The sequence below is a fragment of the Pseudophryne corroboree genome, chromosome 1 (assembly GCF_028390025.1).
Source record: "Pseudophryne corroboree isolate aPseCor3 chromosome 1, aPseCor3.hap2, whole genome shotgun sequence".
Taxonomy (NCBI): Eukaryota; Metazoa; Chordata; class Amphibia; order Anura; family Myobatrachidae; genus Pseudophryne; species Pseudophryne corroboree.
In genome coordinates, this window is record NC_086444.1 from 333,749,177 (window position 1) to 333,770,291 (window position 21,115).

General features: G+C 43.6%; 1 protein-coding gene across 23 annotated transcripts in view; it reads right to left on the reverse strand.

Moving 5' to 3' along the window:
• RIMBP2 (RIMS binding protein 2) overlaps positions 1–21,115 on the reverse strand; it is a 1,046,283-nt gene that overhangs the window by 885,497 nt on the left and 139,671 nt on the right. For 8 of the 23 annotated variants that reach the window (XM_063964619.1, XM_063964627.1, XM_063964626.1 and 5 more), the window contains exons 1-2: positions 19,632–20,603; positions 18,516–18,611 (exon numbers count right to left, since the gene is read on the reverse strand). In XM_063964619.1, the coding sequence (XP_063820689.1) occupies positions 18,516–18,611; positions 19,632–19,670 (135 nt within the window). In that variant the 5' untranslated portion in view covers positions 19,671–20,603. Of the gene's footprint in view, positions 1–18,515; positions 18,612–19,631; positions 20,608–21,115 lie in introns of those variants that run through there. The other 15 variants (XM_063964645.1, XM_063964632.1, XM_063964625.1 and 12 more) reach the window with 10 other exon arrangements.

Sequence of the window (21,115 nt, forward strand, 5' to 3'; positions counted from 1 at the left end):
CAGAATGTCAGAGGCTTCTCATACTCAAAGCTAGCATTATTACTCTTATAATCCAACCAAGATGCTTCCAGCATGTTACAAAATTTTAAGAAATTAGCCATTGTCTCACGGGGCCCTTGTCTGTTTGCACCGACAATTTCATCCAGCATAGGCCATGATCGAAAATACTGATAGCCTCAATCCTAGCATCCATAACTTTCGGAAACATATGATCAGACAGTAACAGGTAATCAATGCGGGAGAGCGTACCATGGGCTGCAGATAAACATGTGTAGTCCCGTTCAAGGGGTAGCATGCCCTCCACACATCCACCACCTTCAGTTGATGGGTTATATAAGGGATACCGATTTTGGGAGTGCTCCCCCCCCCCCTCCGACTCGAAGTGATATTCCTATCTAGAATGGGAGACGACACTACATTAAAGTCCCCTCCTAGCACAATAGACGAATCTGTATGACCATATAATTTGTTCAATAAATCTAAGAAAAACACCTTGGGGCGATTATTAGGGGCGATTATGAGATACATAGCAATAGGCGAGTGCGATCTACTGTAGCATCAACAATAACATACCGACCCTGTGGGTCCACAATTACAGAGCGAATAGTATGGGGCAATGATTGTCTAACTAGGATGACCACACCCCGAGCCTTAGAAGTATATGAGGTAGAGGCTAACACTGACCACTTGAGCGTGTTTAATTTGGCAATTTCTAAAGAGAGGAAATGCATTTCCTGTAGGAACGCTATATCCATGCGAAGCTTGATCAAATACATGAGGATCTTCTTTCTCTTAGCCGGGGAGTTGATGCTCCCCACATTCCAAGTGCTAATTGTTAAATAAGACATAAAACAAATCTAAAGCAAACACATATAAGGAATGATGAGCACATAGAAGAGGCAGCGGCCCAGCCGCTACATCCCTATCCACCGTGACATATCAGCAAACAGACAAGGGAGACAGGACAAGACACAAAAGGGGCGGTAACATATAGACAAAAGAACATAATAAGACTCGAGGCATCAAGGCGCCTCTGCCGTCCGAGAAATAAGGACTTCCAGCCATAAACAAACACATGACCATAACTACAAACATGGCATGCTTACCCCTAGGACACCCCAGCCAATAAAGGTAGTCAAAAAAGAAATGAGAATCCTAGCATCCCCCCAGCCAAACTAACTATAATGAGCCCAAGGCCCAAAGAAGTAGTGCTGGGCATGTAAGAACTAAACGATAAACATGAGACAGTAATCCCCAGCACACAATAATCATACACATAGCAAGCATATAATCAGTCTCTTCCGGAACAAGCAAGCCATCCAATAGGTCGCAAATGTATCACCAGACCCAGGGCTCATGGGACTGAACGAGGAGAATTAGGAGAAGGTGGGTGCCCCGACTTCCTTCCTTCCTTCCGATAAATACCCAGCTGCGTCAGCTACATTGGTAAAGTCCCGAAAGGTGTCCCCCTCAAATAATTGAAGACCGCTGGATATAGCAATGCAAACTTCCTGCCCTCCTGGACCAAGCGAGAACAAATCTGAGAGAAGTCCTTTCGGGCACGAGACACCTCTGCAGAATAATCTTGCAAAAGGCAGATTTCCCCGCCATCCCATGAAAGAGCACGGTGTCTTCTTGAAGCAGACCATATAGCCTCTTTATGGAGGAAGTTCAAACAGTGAAGAATCACCACGCGTGGTCTTGCATTCTGTGCCGTCCTGGGTGGTCCTAAGCGATGGGCCCTCTCAACTACCATATCTGCACACACTTCTTGGATCTCCAACAACTCTGGGAGGGAGACTTATAAAAAACGGTATAAATCTGGCCCTTTGATAGATTCTGCTAAGCCCATGACGCAGAGGTTATTTCTACTTGAGCTATTTTCCAGGTTGTCTAATTTACTCATCACTTGGTAATAAAGATTTGTGCAAAGTGTCAGTAGTTGTTTTTAACTCTGCGACATCTTGAAACGCTTCCCCCAAACGTTGCTCAGTAGTTAATACTTTCTGGGACAGTTGTTTCATCTGAGACTTGACATCATTTGCCACCTGCGTCAGCTTATCAGAATGTGCGTCTTTGAGGGGCCCCATTGTTACCTGAATTGCTTTCACTACATCACCGTATGTGACAGGAGCTGCAGGGTCAGGGGTGGAAGGCTGAGAACTATCTTTCAGCATCAGAGCACCCTCCAGTGTGTCATGTGCGGCGGCCATATTGGAGTCAGCGCGCCCCTGTTCAGAGCGGGATCTCTGCTGCTTAGCTGGCATGGGAGAGGTGAGAAACTTCTCCATATGCTGTGGGAGGCTTTTCCTTCACCTTAGCTGCGGGTAACGCCGGGAATGGAGCCGCGGACGTGGCGATGCGGGCTGTGATGGCTGGGGTAGCAGCGGAGCACACACGCCGGGCACCCGTTCACATGGGAGCCGGAACCGGAAGTCAACAAGCAGCTATTAATTCTAAAAGCAAAATGGATCGCAAGACTGGACACGGTGACACCCCGAGGCCTGAATGAAAAAAAATGCTGGAATAGTCTTATGTGAGACGTTATTGACAACAGTTAGATATACTGATTAAGGGTTTAAGTGTTGGTTAGTATGATGAGCGCCGCGATGGTGCATTATGCTATTTATAGTGGTCAGTACTAATATATAGGTGGTACGTAGGTGTGTATAGTACAACTATTGTCAAGCTAGTACATTGGCATTGTGCGCAGCCTATTGTTATGTAAGTGCTTGGGTTATGCATACAGCCTGGTCTCATTGCATGTTGTTTTTATTTGTGTGTTGTTGTTTTGTTTTAGAGTTGCCTGGATGATCTGAGGCAGTGGCATAACCTGGAAGTATGGCTGGTATCAGGGAGACGCATTAGCGTCCATGGTTTCCAATGCCCTGCCCGGATGTAGCCATGGCAACGGGAGGACATCACGAAGCGGCGCCCCGCAGCAGTGGTAGTTGCTGGGACAACGGGATGACGTCACATCGGTGTGCCCCGCCACGCTGGCCGGAGCCCTGTGGAGCTCACATGTGTGCACTATTCTAGTGGTATTTAAGTGGGGTAAGTCTCTTTATGTGTTTGGTTAGTATCTTTTGTACTTTTTAAGCAGTATCACATCCCGATGACGGTGTATAGGAACACCGAAACATTGATGACTTGATATGATGCTTTGCTGACAAATCTTCAAATATAACTTTCTGCAAAAAAACCCTGAGTGCTGTCCCATTCATCATTTCTACATTTGCAGGACACAGTCTTGGACAAATACACCGGGGTAATTATTGATGTACATTGAGTGCCGGACTGCGAAATATATATATAAATATATATATATATATATATATATATCATACCCCCCAACTTTACTAACGTGGCCTATGAGAAAGGGGCGTGGCTACACGGGAGAGCCCGCAATCATGAGCCACGCCCCCGTTTTCGTCACTCTGTGAGCTGCTGGCATGCCCCCTCTCCCTCTGTCTGCACTGAATAGACGCTGTGCGCATGCACACAGCGTCTATTCTTAGCTGATCTGCTAAGCAGAGCAGCCAGTGCAGGAGCCTTCCAACTACCTCCCCACCGCGGAACACTGCGGCCCCGCGGGTAGGACAGCAGGACAGTCCCAAAAGAATGGGACTGATATATATATATATATATGGGTCGGGCTTACATGGTCGGTGCATGGGATCCCGGTGGTCAGCCAGAATGCCGGCAGGGAGACAGTGCAACAATACCCCTTGTGGGCTCGCTACGCTCGCCACTGTTGACAAAAGTCCTAGTTTCGGCTTTGCAAACCTGGAGTACACTTTAGTAACCATCTACAACTGCTGATTCAAATGCGCATAAACGTGCTTCTGTTCTTCAAACTTAATGAGTTGATAACTACAGTACCTTATTTTTTTGTTACTACAGTTGAGTATCCCTTATCCAAAATTCATAATCGCACATTTTTGGGTCCCATTCTGAGATAATTTTATATATATATATATATATATATAATATATCTACATATATCTACACATATATATATATATATATCATTATCTCAGTATGGGACCCAAAAATGTGGGATTTTGAATGTTGGATAAGGGATACTCAACCGGTAATAAATTTGCCTGGATTGATGAGTACAGACACGCATCTTCACCAGTGTGGATCATTATGTTGATCCTAATTTGGTTGACAGCTAATAGGTCGACCCCATATGGTCGATGTGGAAAAGGTAAACATGGTGAAAAGGTCGACAGGGTCATTAGGTCAATATGTGAAAAGTAGACAATTGAAAAGGACAAGAGGTACAGAAGATAAATACATGAAAAAGCCGACATGGAAAATGATCGACAAAAAAAACACAGCATGTTTTGGTGGGGTTTTTTTTTGTCGTTTTCACCGTCAGATCACAGGGCACCCCAATTAGTGTACCGCACGCCCTTGCATGTCTCACTGCACTTGGCACAGGTTACTATTTCCAGTCGTAGTCCATGTGGATGGTAAAGTATGGAAAAGGTGGGGGGAAAAAAAAAAAAACTCAGGGTGGAATTCAATTGTTTGAAAAGTCAGTTGGGTGTCTGTTCTTTCCTATCTAATAGACAGGGAAAAACAGGCACCCAACCGACTTTTCAAACATTTGAATTCCCCCTTAAAGTTGTGTCGATCATATGTGTGTCAACAATTGTCATGTCGACCATTTGAACATGTCGGCCTTTTGTACCTGTCACACTGCTGACCTTTAACATGTTGACCTATTGATTGTCAACCTTTTCACTGCTGACCTATAGTCTGGATATCCATCTCCACAATACTCACCTGTCTCTCCAACTGCTGGGTTACCTAGGTAACCCACAAGCAGTCACTCAATCACTGCAGTACAATCACATGATCCTACTGAGGCAATTACTATGGTCTTTTTATAAATTTTAAATTTTAAATTTTTTTTGTTGCAAACTATAATCCAAACTTTTTGCAGCTTGTGTTTGCCAATATTTATCAGCTTTAGAAGTGTTCCTGTAAATCGCTCCTACGGTGAAGTTTGTTTTATTGCTCCGCATTGACAACTAGCAATAATATCTTGTGCATGAGACAGGAGAATGTACATGTGCGACTCATAAAGGCTGCACATACTCTGTTTTTTTTTTTTTTTTTTTTCAACTCTTCCAGGGAGCATCAATTGCTCTGGAAAGTCACAGTCATCAACCTTGCTTGGAAAACAAAGGTTTTACTTTATTTTTGTTTGGAGGTTGTCTGTTGCATGAGACAGTTTTAAAAGAGTTTTGAAGAAGTGCCTGTGCAGTATTTAAAATAATTTACTTGTAAGGAGCGGTCCCAGGGTGACCTCCTCCTTAACCATAGGCGGATTTATGGAGAGGCGATCACCTCTGTAACACACAAACCCAGCTCCACCCAATTAGCTGCTCCCGCAGGCAGTGGAGGTTGGAGGAGCGTCGGGAACCAGCTGGGACCTGGCTATGCAGGCCACACTCAGTAAGGCAGCTGAGACACTCAGCTGTCAATCCCAGCCAGACAGAGCAGGAGGAGGGGATACATGGGATTTGTAGTTTATCTTTTTACTGACTAGACTCTGAACACTAAAAGCTAAACTACAAATCCCATGATGCACCGCTCCCATCAAAAGATGGTCGCTGCCAGCATGTCCGTGGGCAGCAGTGAGGAGAGGTGATGGGCAGCAGGAGCTGGTCTGTTTGACATCATAATCCTGGGCAGATTGCTGGATCAGTGGCTGCCCATGTGTCCATCCAATAGCCCACCCTCTACAGTAGAGAAGTAATGGAAGGCATATGTTGTGTATGGGGGACACTGTGTGGCATGTAATGTATTTGATGGGCACTGTGGCATATATTGTGAAATGGGGGCCACCGTGTGGCATATAGTGTGTTTGGGGGCACTGTGTGGCGCATATATTGTGAATTGGGGGCACAGTGTGGCATATAATGTGAAATGGGGGGCACTATGTGGCAAATAATGTTTGGATGGCACTATGTGGCATACATTGTGTTTGGGGGCATTTTGTGGCATATAATGGGGGAAATTCAAATGTTTGAAAAGTCCATGTCCAGTCTATTAGATAGGATAAAACAGACACCCAACTGACTTTTCAAACATTTGAATTACCCCCAATGTGTTTGTGGCATATATTGAGAATTGGGGGGCCACTCTGTGGCATATAATGTGTAAGGGCACTACTACTGTGTGGTGTAACATGTATAAAGAGTACTTCTGTGTGGGCGTAATGTATAAGGAGCAACTCACTGCTTCACCCTCTGCTTCTCTCCTGCGTTACTATATCCACATCACCCTCTCCCATAACCCACTGCCTCATTCTCTACCCGTCCCTGTGTCACTATCTCCCCATCGCCCTCTCTCTCTCGTAACCCACTGTTTTGCCCTCTGCCTCTCCCCTGCGTCACTATCTCTCCATTGCCCTCTTTCTCCCGTCAGCATCTGGTTCTCCAAGGCATCACTCTCATCATATCATACCCGAAAGAGTTTACCAAAAATGGGAGGTGCAGGACAGTAAGTTGGAGGAGCAATGAGTAGAGAGGGGAGGAGTCAGTATTCTTAAACAACCCCCCTATAAGTAAAGTCTAGATCCATCACAGTTCTCAACAGTGTCTTCTGCTGAGCTGTCAGAAGCCAAACCCTGCGCTTCCCATCTCTTAGTTTTGGGCTGCATTGCAGCCCAATCTTCACAACTGCCACTGGTTAGTACATGTTCTTAAATGGAGCCCTATGTTTCTCAGTCTAGTGACGAACAGCTGAGGCTACATCTGAACCGCATGCTTTATGTGCACTTCAGATCTCCACTTCTATCATAAAGAATTTCTTGAAAGTTATTCAAAATGGTGTCAATGATATTGTGTGTGATATTGTAGAGAGTTCCACAACTTGACAGTCCTAGACCAACTGTACCAAGTGGACGGGGGTTTTATGCAAGGAACCTGCATAAAATACGTGATGTTTTCACTAGTAATGCTGGGCATACACGGTCAGATAAAATGCCTGTCAGACCGGCAGACATTTTATCTGACATTCCGTGACCCAGCAGATATCGTGACCATACACTGTGGGATATTTCACAGTGTTAATCCTTCACAGGGGAGGAGACATTTCCCTGGTCCTCCCAAGTGAAGGAACAGAGGAAATGTCGGGAGCAGCAATGCATGCACTGCCTGATGCAGCAGATTTGCAACTCCAAATATATTGCATCGGATGGACATGTTGAACAAATCAGCTTGTCTGACCAATCAATATTGAAATCAGTTGCGCAAATGCTGTACAATTATTTGGGTGATCCACCAATATCAGGCAGATCACTCAAATAATTGTATTATGTATGCCCAGCCTAGGTGCTGTGCCAGTTTTCAAATGTTCCCTGTTTGTGCCCACAGATACTTGCTCACTGGGGGGCAATATCTACAGATATGTCCACTTACATCTAGCCACCCTGCATGTTAAGCAGCCCTTCTAATCATGCCATGTTGTGGCGTGAATTGGTAGCACAGAGGGTCTTTTTGTGCGACTTTTCCACTAAAATGCGTCTTATTTTAAAATGATGCACAAGCAGCTTTTGCTGATTAAAATGATGCGGCATGCCTATACTCTGTGTGTTCCAGCGGCTGTATCTGTATACTAAATGCTACGCTACAGTGTTTCCTAGAAATCACTGTAGCGTACCATTTCATATGCAGATACAGCCACAGTTGCACATAGAATATATGCAGTAATTCAGAGTTGATCGCAGCAGCAAATTTGTTAGCAGTTGGGCAAAACCATGTGCACTGCAGGTGTGGCAGATATAACATTTGCAGAGAGAGTTAGATATGCATGGGTTATATTGTTTCTGTGCAGGGTAAATACTGGCTGCTTTATTTTTATACTGCAAATAAGATTTCAGTTTGAACACATCCCACCCAAATCTAACTCTCTACACATGTTATATCTGCCCCACCTGCAGTGCACATGGTTTTGCTCAACTGCTAACAAATGTGCTGCTGCGATCAACTCTGAATTACCCCCATAGGCATGCCGCATATCATTTTAATCCGCAATAGCCGCTGATACTGTACTTCTTATTCGCATAGTGATGCGAATAAGATGCATTTTCGCCAAAAAAGACACACAATGCTAGCAGATGTGCAAGGGACCTGTCAGCTCACTCACGCCAGACATCTCCCGCTACAAGATGTATGAGGACACATCTGTATGTATTTGTAACATGGGAAGTGGGGCAACTAATATGCAAATATGGTGCCTAATTCCTGATCTTTATAAATGACTCCCTGTGTCCCTTCAATCATTTAAATATATTGCGGATTTTAAATCATACAACATTGCCTACTGATAATGTATACCAGTTTACCCATATTGCCTTCTTCACCTGCCATGTTTGTATGATGACATTGGAGTAACCACATGACATGGTGATGTCACTGTGACATCAAAACGTCCATAATGCAAAGAGGAACTACAGTAGGTGCTACCATAGTACTGTAGTAACTGACAGCAGGGGATGAAAGGATTGTGACAGAATTAAGTTCAGTCGCTTGTGATAAGTGTCAGGACTCCATTTTGCTGATTCCTTATTTGCTAGCGTACCGGCATCCTAGTTGGCCTTCCTGTAATCCTATTCTAGGTGGTTATAACAATTATAGATACATTGGTTTGAGCAAATAATTTAATTATGCAGAATGTGTTTTGCACAGTTACTATAGATATTGTACAAGACAACTGAATATTCAAACACAAGTAGCAGACAAAGGGGGTTATTCAGAGACGAAAGCAGATGGATGCATACACAGCCAGATCTGCGTTCATCTCTGCACATGCTGGGGGCCACCCAGCATGTGTAAGGCCACCTCCCAATGCGTTCGCAATTCAATTGTGAACGTATCGGATCTAAGGTTGACCCCTGTCAGCGCAGCCAGGTGGTCAGCGGACATTTTTTTTCGTAGCGGCTGTGTGTGACACCATGCAGCCGCCCTAAAAACGGTCGCACACAGCCCGTTCGTCCCGCTGCCCAAAAAATGCCCGACGCTGTCAATCACAATGCGCCCGCTGCACATATGCAGTTTGCTGATATTGGCAAACTGTGCTGCGAGACGAATTTGCGGAAGGGTCTGAATGACCCTCAAAGTACATACATGTTGTTTTGAGCCTGTGTTATCATACTACTTCCAGTCCACACACAGAAACTGGGAAACATGCCTATTGCAGGTGTACAGTCAGGTGTGTGATGGAATTGTAAGCAGAGAGAGGCATTTTTGCACTGTGCTTGGCTGATATAATGACTCACTCCGTGTGGTTAAAGATAGACCAGTGCCATAGCATTTGAGATGAAAGCACTGTAGATAAATGGTTGGGGATCCTGCGAGAGGAACTGGGACACGGGTTATGTAGGTTTGCATATTTTCACCTATAAATAGAACATAAATTGGACCGGGGAGAAAGTTGAGACTGTAGAACTGAATGCATGGCAGAGATTTCACATTGATAACAGATAATTAGCAGAGGAGAGAAAAGATGACAATATTATAATCTATCCTTTAAAGTACATCAACCATTATATACATATCACCCCTATGGAAGCAATACATGAATTAAAAGTTAATTTCTGGAACATATGAACAGGTTTCATAATATACACATATATATATATAGTTACATTTATACATTGTTCTGTAGATTAAACTTGGAACTCCTAAACATCTTATATATACTCAGGGCCGACGACAGGGGGGTACAAAGGGGACAACTTAACTGGGCCCCAAGGATCAGAGGGGCCCCAAGTATTTGGTGATAAGTACCCAGCAAGGATGTGAGCCATCTTGTCCAAATAGGGCAGCGAGCTGTAGGCGGTGTGGCCACAGCCTTATAGAGTGACAGGAGCCTCTCACACAAAGTGACTGTGCAGAGCTAGTGTGCATCTGCTCTTCCGGGTTCTGCTCTGTTGCAGACAGTTACGGGACATGGCAGCAGCTCCACTGGCCAGGATTCCGGTGTCCTGCATTGGCCGCTTCTGGTAGGGTCTGGTGTGCGGTGTTCTGGTCTGGGGAGTGCAGCACAGGTGAGTCTCTCCCCGGGATAAGAGTGGCTTGGTGAGGGGATACAGGGCTTTGGTATGGGCTGGGGGAGCTGTGAAAGCAACATGGAGTCATCGGGGAAAGACAGACTGTGGGGTGTGTGGGAGGAAGGAGAGAGGAAGACACAGACTGGTGTGTAGGGGGAAGGAGAGATATATACATTATGGTAAGAACTTACCGTTGATAACGTGATTTCTCTTATGTCCACAGGTATCCACAGGATAACATTGGGATATTGTCGAGCGACAGCAAAATTGGCACCAACACGGTCACGAGCTTTCTGGCCTCCCAGGATGCATGGGGGCCTCCACTATATAGTCCCGCCCACTGACTCAGTCAGATCAGTTCTTTCCACAGCAATTTTAGGCAGGAACATTAGGTAGAGACCTGTACAGGCGATAAGAACACACATGCACACCCTTCCATACAAGAAGGAAGAGGTTTAGTGATTGTCTAGATCCTCAAATCCGATGCGTCAGGGTGGGATCCCTGTGGATACCTGTGGACATAAGAGAAATCACGTTATCAACGGTAAGTTCTTACCATAACGTATATTTCTCCGGCTGGGTCCACAGGATTATCCACAGGATAACATTGGGATTCCCAAAGCCATTTTAGTGGTGGGGACGCTCCTGATTGCACAGGAGGACCTTTCGCCCGAAGTCTGCGTCATGAGAGGCAAAAGTATCCAAGGCATAATGTCTGATGAATGTGTTTATGGAAGACCATGTGGCTGCCCTACATATCTGTTCTGCTGAAGCACCCTGCTGTGCTGCCCAAGAAGGACCTACCTTACGTGTAGAGTGTGCAGAGACATTAGCCGGAATAGGGAGATCTGCATGAGAATAAGCTTCTGATATTACCATTCGGAGCCATCTCGCCAGCGTCTGTTTACTAGCAGGCCAACCTCTCCTATGGAATCCGTAGAGGATGAAGAGAGAATCTGTTTTCCTGATGGCACTAGTACGATCTATGTAGATTTTTAAAGCCTGGACCACGTCCAGCGACGCTTCTCCCGCAGATAGTCCCGATATCTGAAAAGCTGGGACTACAATTTCTTCATTCAGGTGAAACTTTGATACCACCTTTGGAAGATAGCTAGATCTCGTTCTGAGAACTGCTCTGTCTGGAAAAAAACTTAGGAAAGGAGACTTACATGATAATGTTCCTAAATCTGACACTCTTCTGGCTGACGCCATTGCCAGTAAAAAAAGAACTTTAACCGTTAACCACTTAAGATCTGCTCTCTCAAGTGGTTCAAACAAAGGACCCTGGAGAAATTTAAGAACTAAATTCAAATCCCAGGAAGCTGCAGGAGGAACAAATGGAGGTTGAATATGTACTACTCCTTGGAAAAACGTACGTACATCCTGTAAATCAGCAATCTTCTGCTGAAACCATACAGTTAACGCTGATACTTGAACCCTCAAGGAAGCAGCTTTCAACCCTTTATCCAATCCTGCCTGAAGGAAATCCAAAATCCTAGCTACTTTAAAAGATCTCGGATTGAAATTTTTTCCAGTACACCAATGAATATAGGCTTGCCATATTCTATGATACACACGGGCCGAAGAAGGCTTTCTTGCTCTTAGCATAGTTTGGATTACTTGCTTCGAAAAACCTTTAGCCTCTAAGATAGAGGTTTCAACAGCCACGCCGTCAAAGACAGGCGATCCAGATGACTGTGACAACAAGGACCCTGCATTAGCAGATCTGGACGTTGAGGGAGCAGTATCGGTGCTTCCACGGACATTCTCAACAGATCTGTGTACCAGTGCCTTCTTGGCCAAGCTGGAGCTATTAGAATGATCGCTCCTTTTGCCTGTTTTATCTTTCTCACTACTCTGGGTAACAGAGATATTGGAGGGAACAGATATGCCAGCTGAAACCTCCATTCTACTGACAGTGCGTCTACAAGGACCGCTCCTGGGTCCCTTGTTCTTGATCCGTACCTCGGAACTTTGTTGTTCAGACGAGACGCCATAAGGTCTATCTCCGGTAGACCCCATCTGTTCACCAGTGTCTGAAATACTTCTGGGTGTAGTGCCCATTCGATTTCCTGAATGGTGTGCCGACTGAGAAAGTCCGCTTCCCAGTTTAGTACACCCGGGACAAAAATTGCTGACAATGCCGGGAGATGGAGTTCTGCCCATTTTAGAATGGGAATTACTTCCTCCATCAGACTCTTGCTGTGAGTTCCTCCTTGATGATTGAGGTATGCTACCGCCGTCGCATTGTCTGAGCGGATCTGGACTGGTCTTCCTTGTAGATTGTCCTTTGCCTGAACCAGAGCCAAGTAAATGGCTCTTATTTCTAACAGATTTATTGGCAGGCGACTTTCCCTTGCGGTCCATTTTCCTTGGAACCATAGGCTTCCGAGTACCGCCCCCCAGCCCTGCAGGCTGGCATCTGTTGTCAGGACTTGCCACTCTTTTATCCAAATGGGTCTCCCCTTGTTTAAATGGTCTGTCTGTAGCCACCACGCTAGAGACCTTTTTTTTACGTTTACTGGAATCTTTATCATCTGCTTCTTTATCGTCTGATGATTTCCGTTCCATTTGGTCAGAATAAGGTGCTGCAACGGACTGGAGTGGAATTGCGCATATTCCACCATGTCGAAGGTTGATACCATCAGACCCAACAGTCGCATTGCTACATGGACTGACATTGTCTGGGCCTGCAACGCTTCCTGAGCCATGACCTGCACCTTGACTATCTTTTTCTCTGGTAAGAGAACATTCTGTAGGTTTGAATCCAATATGGCTCCCAAATGAACCATCCGCTGTGACGGATTCAGGGATGACTTTTCCCAATTTATGAGCCACCCGTGTCTCTGTAAACAAACTATCGCCTGTTGAAGATGGCTCAACAGTAAATCTTGCGGCTGTGCTAAGATTAACAGGTCGTCTAGGTATGGGAATATTCTTATCCCCTGTTTGCGCAGACAAGCTGCCATAACCACCATGATCTTGGTAAACACCCTGGGTGCTGTAGCTAGCCCGAAAGGCAGAGCTTGGAACTGGAAATGTTCCTGGAGGATGGCAAACCTGAGGTAACACTGATGCGACAGTGCTATAGGCACATGCAGGTAAGCATCCCGTACATCCAGAGATACTATGTAATCTCCCGGTTCCATAGCCAACATTATGGAGCGTAACGTCTCCATGTGGAACTTCGGGATCCATATGTATCTGTTCAGCATTTTCAGATTTAGAATTGGTCGATATGACGCATTTGGCTTCTGGATTAGAAATAGATTGGAGTAAAACCCCTGTCCCCTTTGTGATGGAGGTACTGGGACAATCACACCTGACTGCAGTAATTTTTGGACTGCTTCTTGCAGGGCATTGGCCTTCGACTCTATACGAGACGGGCTGGTGCAAAAAAATCTTTGAGGAGGCTGCCTCCTGAATGGGAACCCATACCCCTGAGATACTACCTTCTGCACTCAAGCATCTGCTGTTGACTGTTGCCATATGTGTGCAAAAAGAAGGAGTCGGCCCCTAACCCTGGAATCCTCCAGGCGGAGGCCCGTCTCTTCAGGCTGACGGTTTCTGTTCAGGTTTGGAAGCTGGCTTTTTGCTAGCCCACTGCTTCCTACCCCTGGATTTAAACTGGGGTTGCTTAGGCTCCTCTTTAGCTTTTGCTTTGCTTTGCCAGCGAAATGAGCGAAATTTTAAACCCTTGGACTTAGGGTTATAAGCAGCTGGAAATCTGACCTTTTTCGATTCAGCCTCTGATTCTAGGATATCCGATAAAGGTTTTCCAAATAATATATTACCGACAAAAGGCAATGCTTCCAATTCTTTCTTGGACTATGCATCTGCCTTCCAGGTCCGTAGCCAAACTGCTCTGCGAGCAACTACTGTCAAGGCTGAAGCTTTAGAAACAACTGCGCCTACATCAATTGCTGCTTCTTCCAAATACTGGGCAGATTGTCTTAACCGGCAAAAACGATCCTCTTGCTCCCTAGTAGGAGAAGGGATGTCATTCTCTAGTTCCTCTATCCATTCGCCCATTGCCTTTGCTACCCAAGCCGAAGCCATAGCAGGTCTTACCACTGCTCCTACTAGAGAAAAAATATTTTTCAAAAGGCTATCTACCCTTCTGTCTGTGACATAATTTAGTGAGGTAGATGACAGTGGTAAAGCAGATTTATGTACGAGTCGCAGAACATGTGCATCTACTTTTGGAGGAACTTCTCTTTTCGAACAATCCACAGCTGGAAATGGATAATAAGAATCCCATCTCTTAGGAATCGTATACTTTTTACTGGGCGCTGCCCAAGACTCATCCATCATTTCTGTCAGCTCATCTGACGCAGGGAATTCAGCTTTCACTGACTTTGTTCGTTTAAATACAGGTGCATTAGATTTTAACACTGTCTTGGCTGGCTCTTCCAACGAGAGAACAGCTTTCACAGCATTAATAAGTTCAGCTACATCATCTGAACTAAAACTCTGCGACTGATCATCATACGGAGTCGAATCTATTGTCTCATCGTCCGATGTATCATCTTGTGTAGTCTGCCACATAGACGTATCTGTCTTAGTCTTAACTGTCTCTTGGTTGCTTGTAGAGGCTACTGGAACCAAGCCGTAGGAAGGGAGCTGCATGTATGGGTTCATAGTGTAACCTAACCGCTGAGGTGGTGCTACTGTAGTTAACTTGTCCGCTATAGAAGATAGAGTCTTTGCGAACATATTCCATGGTGGCTCTGTTGGTGGTTGAACCAACTCCTGTCTTTTACTTCACTGAAAAGCGAAACAGTTTGCACACAAACCCTCATAAGTGACCAATTGATTCATATCAATTACCCATGACTTACAAGATAAGCATGTTAGGGCTGTAGGAGTGCTTGATAAATTCTCCTCATCACTTTTGCCGCTCACAGACATAGTAATAATCTGTTATTGACTACACAATTTTGTGACTGAAAAACACCCTATATGTCAGTATATAGAGGTGAGATCAATCTGACCACAGTGCACCTGATTTGAGGGTCAGAACAGGACTGACATTACACAGAAAAGTCAGCACACATACTAGCAGTCAGTCACATGTTAAAGCATTAGACATTGTCATATGAGAATACAACCTCCATAACAACTTATACATAAGTAGGAAAATTGTACTTCTGTTTTAACTGGCTCTTTTTTTTCAACATAACATGCAGAAAACACAGTAATATACAGGTCTCATATGCAATAGGTACTAAAAATTAACAATGCATACTAAAAAGTAGAAGGAATTTTTAGTACTGCATACCCTGCCTCCGGAGAGCGGGATACAGGGAGACTCACCACACTTCCATATCCAAGCAAATACGCTCGTAAGATGCTGAGTGGATTCAGATGCTACTGGTGTACACTGCCGCTCTTGGTAACTGATAACGGACACGGACGCTCACCAACGGACACGGACGCTGAGCGACTTCCACGTGTATGCAGACGCTAAGGCCTGCGACTCGGTCTGGCGGGTTTTATCTCCAGTGTACACAACCGCAGCGTCTAAGCTGCGACCGAGTACCCTCGTGGTAGCTTCTGAGCCGGAAGTGAGGTCATTTAGTTCATGAAATGAGAGACACGCGGGAACTGGCCATGAACTCGGAGGAGGGACGGCCAGGAGAGCGTCGGAATGCCCGTTGACTTAAACTCCCAGGATCGCGGCCTCTACCTAGTCCTGGCGCCCATGGTCCCCGGAGCGTAGTGCTGTCACACTCGAGATGTTCGGCGCATCAACACACTGTTTATAGTCTCCACCAAATCAGTGTAGCTGTGTCCTGACCCCTCTAGTAAGAGGAAGTCCATAGACTCACCGTCTCCCCGTGCTCCGGCCACAGCCTGGTTACGTCTGCTGGACCTGCTAGAACATCCGACACAGACGCCCGTCGAGACAGCACTGATACCCGAAGGTAAGCGTTGTTGCGACCCGGTGGGGAGTTGTTGGAACGACTCTTTCTAATATGCGTTTAAGACGCTGTTAAGAGAAGTTGCTCTAAAAAAAAATTATAGTAAGTCTATAAAAATAAAGTAATGAAAACTTGAGGCTGCTTTCACAGCAGCCCTGTGACCATGCGGCTTCCTGCCGCACCAAGCAAAAAACTGATCTGACTGAGTCAGTGGGCGGGACTATATAGTGGAGGCCCCAATGCATCCTGGGAGGCCAGAAAGCTCGTGACCGTGTTGGTGCCATTTTCACTGTCGCTCGACAATATCCCAATGTTATCCTGTGGATAATCCTGTGGACCCAGCCAGAGAAATGCATATTTATATATTTGTATAAATATATATATATATATATATATATATTTTAACAGTTCATTATATAGCACAAATTATGTTGCGCTTTAATAAATAAATACATTTATCTATATATCTCATCTAAGGGGGTCCTAGAGATATCACTGTATGGGCTCCCAAGGGTTCTGTTGCCGGCCCTGCATATACTGTGCAATAAAGCATTGTTATGAAGCAGCAGCATGTTCCAGAAATATACATTAGTGCACTGAAATAACTTCTCCCCTCCTCCGGCTCTAACAAGCCGGAGCGTGACTAGTAGAAGTCAGTCTCTGGCAGAGGAAGCAGTCTCATTATTTAGAACAGATTGATGTAGGAAGCTCCATATGCATTACCCACTTGTTCAGTTTATGGGGAGAGATGACTTTACAGACTAGTCTGAATGGCATGGTGCCCATTTTAACACTTGCTAAACCTACAGGTATAAAGATGATGTATTACCATCGCCCCACGTGTAAATAGGTTAAGCCTTTCATTACTGTGAGGACCCTTATCCATAATGTTTCTATTCTGGAGTTCTAGCTGTTTTCTATTAACTAAAACGGTTGATAGAATGGGATGAAACACATTTTTCCTTATAACATACTGTTATGCTTGGTAATCCTGCTAGAGTTTCCAACTGTATTTAGATAATGACAATAATTACCAATTAATATATAAATCCACAAAATAGCTATAACTTGTGAACTGACATGTTATCTATTACGATTAGTGATTGTGCATTTTATACTATTCACACTATAAAATGTTCACAGAATGAATGATCATAGTCTTGAAAAAAGGAAGAAAGTGTTATTCTCTTTTTATCAATATTTTTTCCTTTTCATTCCGTATTATGGGTGGAATTCAAATGTTTGAAAAGTTGGTTAGGTGTCTATTAGATAGGAAAAAAAACAGACTCCCAACTGACTTTTCAGACATTTGAATCTCCCCCTATGTGTTTTTTTTTGTATATTTTTTCAACTTAAGACCCAGTAAACTGTGAGAAGAGTCTGATGTGTTTCCTTCGTGCACCAACATTAGTTAGATCTAATGTCTGGATCAGATTTCAGTGTGCTTGTGAACAGATCACACAGAGGGGCAGATGAATTAAGCATGAAGTAGTGATAAGTGGCTGGTGCATTATCACCTTCCAATCAGCTCCTAACTGTCATTTTTCAAACCCGTAATGATTGGCTGGTGCATTATCACCTTCCACTTATCACTTCTTTATCACTTCTCCAGGCTTAATACATCTGCCCCAGAATTATGTATGCCAGCGATCAGTTAATTACCTGAATCCCTACTAGATCCATGATCTATCAAGACATGAACAGCGAAGGGACAATAATGGTGGCGAGTGAGAATGATCGCCACTACCAGCCATCATACATAATATATACATCAGCTTTTGAGAGTATGTATATAATGTACAAGACCACCAATTATGAAGTACATAAGGAATTACTTACAAATTAAGTGGTAGGTCAAGTAATGTATTATCCAATCGCGCCACAATGCCTTTGCCCTGAGATACCATTAGAATGCATTGGCTGTAGCCACATTTATCAGGCCGTGTCTCCTAAGGAACAGAACTAGAGGATATGGAAAATGCAATGGATTTACAGCAGACAGAAATTGGCGAAGATCAGTTTTTAAAAAAAGCCAGTTACTGAAGGCTATGAGGGCTGGATTTAAAGAGGAACAGCAATGTCAGGCTTGTTTTGTGTGTTTTACTATTGCACTTTTAAATCCAGCTTTCAAAGGTGTCAAGTATCCGTGGCATCGAAAAATGGATCTTTAGTAAATTTACACTTTGGGTCCATTATTCAAATTGTGTCTCAGTCCATAGATTTCCTAATTAAATCCAATAGAAAACAATCTTTGTGGGCAGCGTTGATGGTGTAATGGTTAGCAGCATTACTGCCTCACAGCACTGAGGTCATGGGTTCAATTACCACCACAGCCATAACTGTGCGTTGGCATGGGTTTTCTCCAGGTGCTCCAGTTTCATCCCACAATCCCAAAATATACTGGTTGGCTAATTGGCTCCTGACAAGGATGTGTGTCTGTTATATAAATAACTGGTACATAATAATAATAATAATAATAATAATAATAATAATCTTCAGACTATACAGTCACTCACCAACTTTTTCTTCTCTTTGTCCCTTGTGGTTGTATCAGCTTTGATGTCTGTTTGCAAATCCTTCCGGGGAGTAATAGCATGATCATTTCTCTTCTCCTAAAACAGAATGTAACAGTTGCGTTAGAACCAAATTGCCATAAATAGGTTGTATAATATTATTATATAAATGGCAGAATTTAGAAAACGCAGGAAAGACATAACATACATGTATATTAAATAATAATTTAGAAGTTATTATAACAGCTAAAAAAAAGCACATATAGTAACTAGATTGTGTTACTCAAACTTTCTTTAAAATGTAGGTAAGAAAGAAGCATTAACATATTTTTCTGATTTGTAAGCAAAACCAACACCAGTATCAGCATCACATTCTGCTGTGTCAGTGTTCCGTTACCTCCAGATGATTTCTGTACATTCCCAGAACCTTAGACTAATTATCTCCATACAGGTTGAGTATCCCATATCCAAATATCCGAAATACGGAATATTCCGAAATACGGACTTTTTTGAGCGAGAGTGAGATAGTGAAACTTTTGTTTTCTGATGGCTCAATGTACACAAACTTTGTTTAATACACACAGTTATTAAAAATATTGTATTAAATGACCTTCAGACTGTGTATATAAGGTGTATATGAAACATAAATGAATTGTGTGAATGTAGAGACACTTTGTTTAATGCACAAAGGTATAAAACATATTGGCTAAAATGACCTTCAGGCTGTGTGTATAAGGTGCATATAAAACATAAATGCATTCTGTGCTTAGATTTAGGTCCCATTGCCATGATATCTCATTATGGTATGCAATTATTCCAAAATACGGAAAAATCCGATATCCAAAATACCTCTGGTCCCAAGCATTTTGGATAAGGGATACTCAACCTGTATCAATATTAGACATTGTGGAGATCATTCCTCTGTGACTGGTGACTCATGCTGTCTTCCATGTACTGGTAACCTTATGGTACTTTGTATTCTTACTCCCACCATCCTACTAACTGACAATTAATTAAAAACTCTGTGCACGATTTCAGTAGCCAGCTTATACCCTACCTTAAGTTATGTAATATTATTTATATTATCCATGTCCTACAGTAGTCACATTAAAAACCTACCTTTTTAGGATTCTCTGTATAATAGTTACCCTGTCCCATTTACTGATAAGAAGAGCAAAAATCTAGGAGGATTGTAAAGGGTGAAAAAAGCATACTGATGCACCAGATATTGTGATTAATCCTTCGTAATGTCTCAGGAGAAAATGCACTGAACTCCGAGGGCTCTGAACAGTTATCCAGATTTGTTCCATGTTCCGCAGATGTTGGAAAGCAGGGGGTATTGCTCAGATGCTGATGTTTAATTGCTTTGTTACTCACTCTTGTAGACCCCAGCTGGTAATGCAGGTGGTTCCTGTGACAAGTCACACTCTCCTTTTGTCTCGGGCAAATTTACATTGTAGTCTCAAAGAAATCTGTGTCAAGTATTGTGCAATACTGCATACACTGTATAAAATAACAATAGGTTGTTCCTTGTAAAAATAAAGTTACCAATGAACAGTTCATTCTACAGGATCTTCATCAGATGAGATAATATACCTTGCAGCCTGATTTAATGATGCACCTACATCCCAGTACAAAAGCTGTATTTACTAACAACCAAAAACAGCAGCTTGAGGTACATGAATGGTCCTGCGTGCTTACAGAAGTGAGTGGAAGTACTGTGCCTGTCGCTGTCAAGAATCCAGATATCATACAAATATACGCAAAGCACTGGGCTCAATTTGCCTCCAAGTGATCACTCAGATGCCTTTATTTGCTAATAGCAGACAAGATCTTTCTCAAAAGGAGCAGTCAAACAGGAACATATTCTCATATCAATTGCTGTATTATCTGGCGTACTTTTCCACGCATTGCAATCTGGATAGTTAAAGATAGATCAGTAGCAGAGGGGAAAAAAAACTCTTAATCCCATAGGCATAAGAGAGTGTGACATCCCATTCAGCTCCAGCAAAGGCATTGAGAGCAGTGGGATTGGCATGCTGTGTAATAGCCTTCTGTATGCAGATACTGAGGAATCAGCTCAGAACAGTTAGATCCTCTCCATATACCTGATGAGTGAATAATCAGCATCATAGAAACACTCAGGATACGAACATGCTGATGCCCGTGGAGTGGGTGGGAGCACGCTTGCTGATAACCATCTGTATATCTTATTCATTGCACTGTGTACTGGTATTGCAGTAAGTGGGGTGGGGGGTGTATATTAGAGCTGGATGTACTGAGAAATAATATCTTGCATAATATTTGAATTAGATTCCTAAAATATTTATATTAAAAAACAAATCATAGAGACTCACCCTCTATGGTCAGATTTTCACATTTTATTGCCTACATTGTTTTCTCTGGGAATAATTTATTTCATTTTATAATCTACCCCAGTGGTTCTCAAACTGTGAGCCGTGGCACCCTGGGGTGCCTCAGGACGGGTATGGGTCGTTGGGTCGACCCAACCTAGGTAGACACTCATTAGGTCGACACTGAAGGTCGACAGTGCAATTAGGTTGACATGCATTATGTCGACATGGGTGTTAGGTCGACATGTA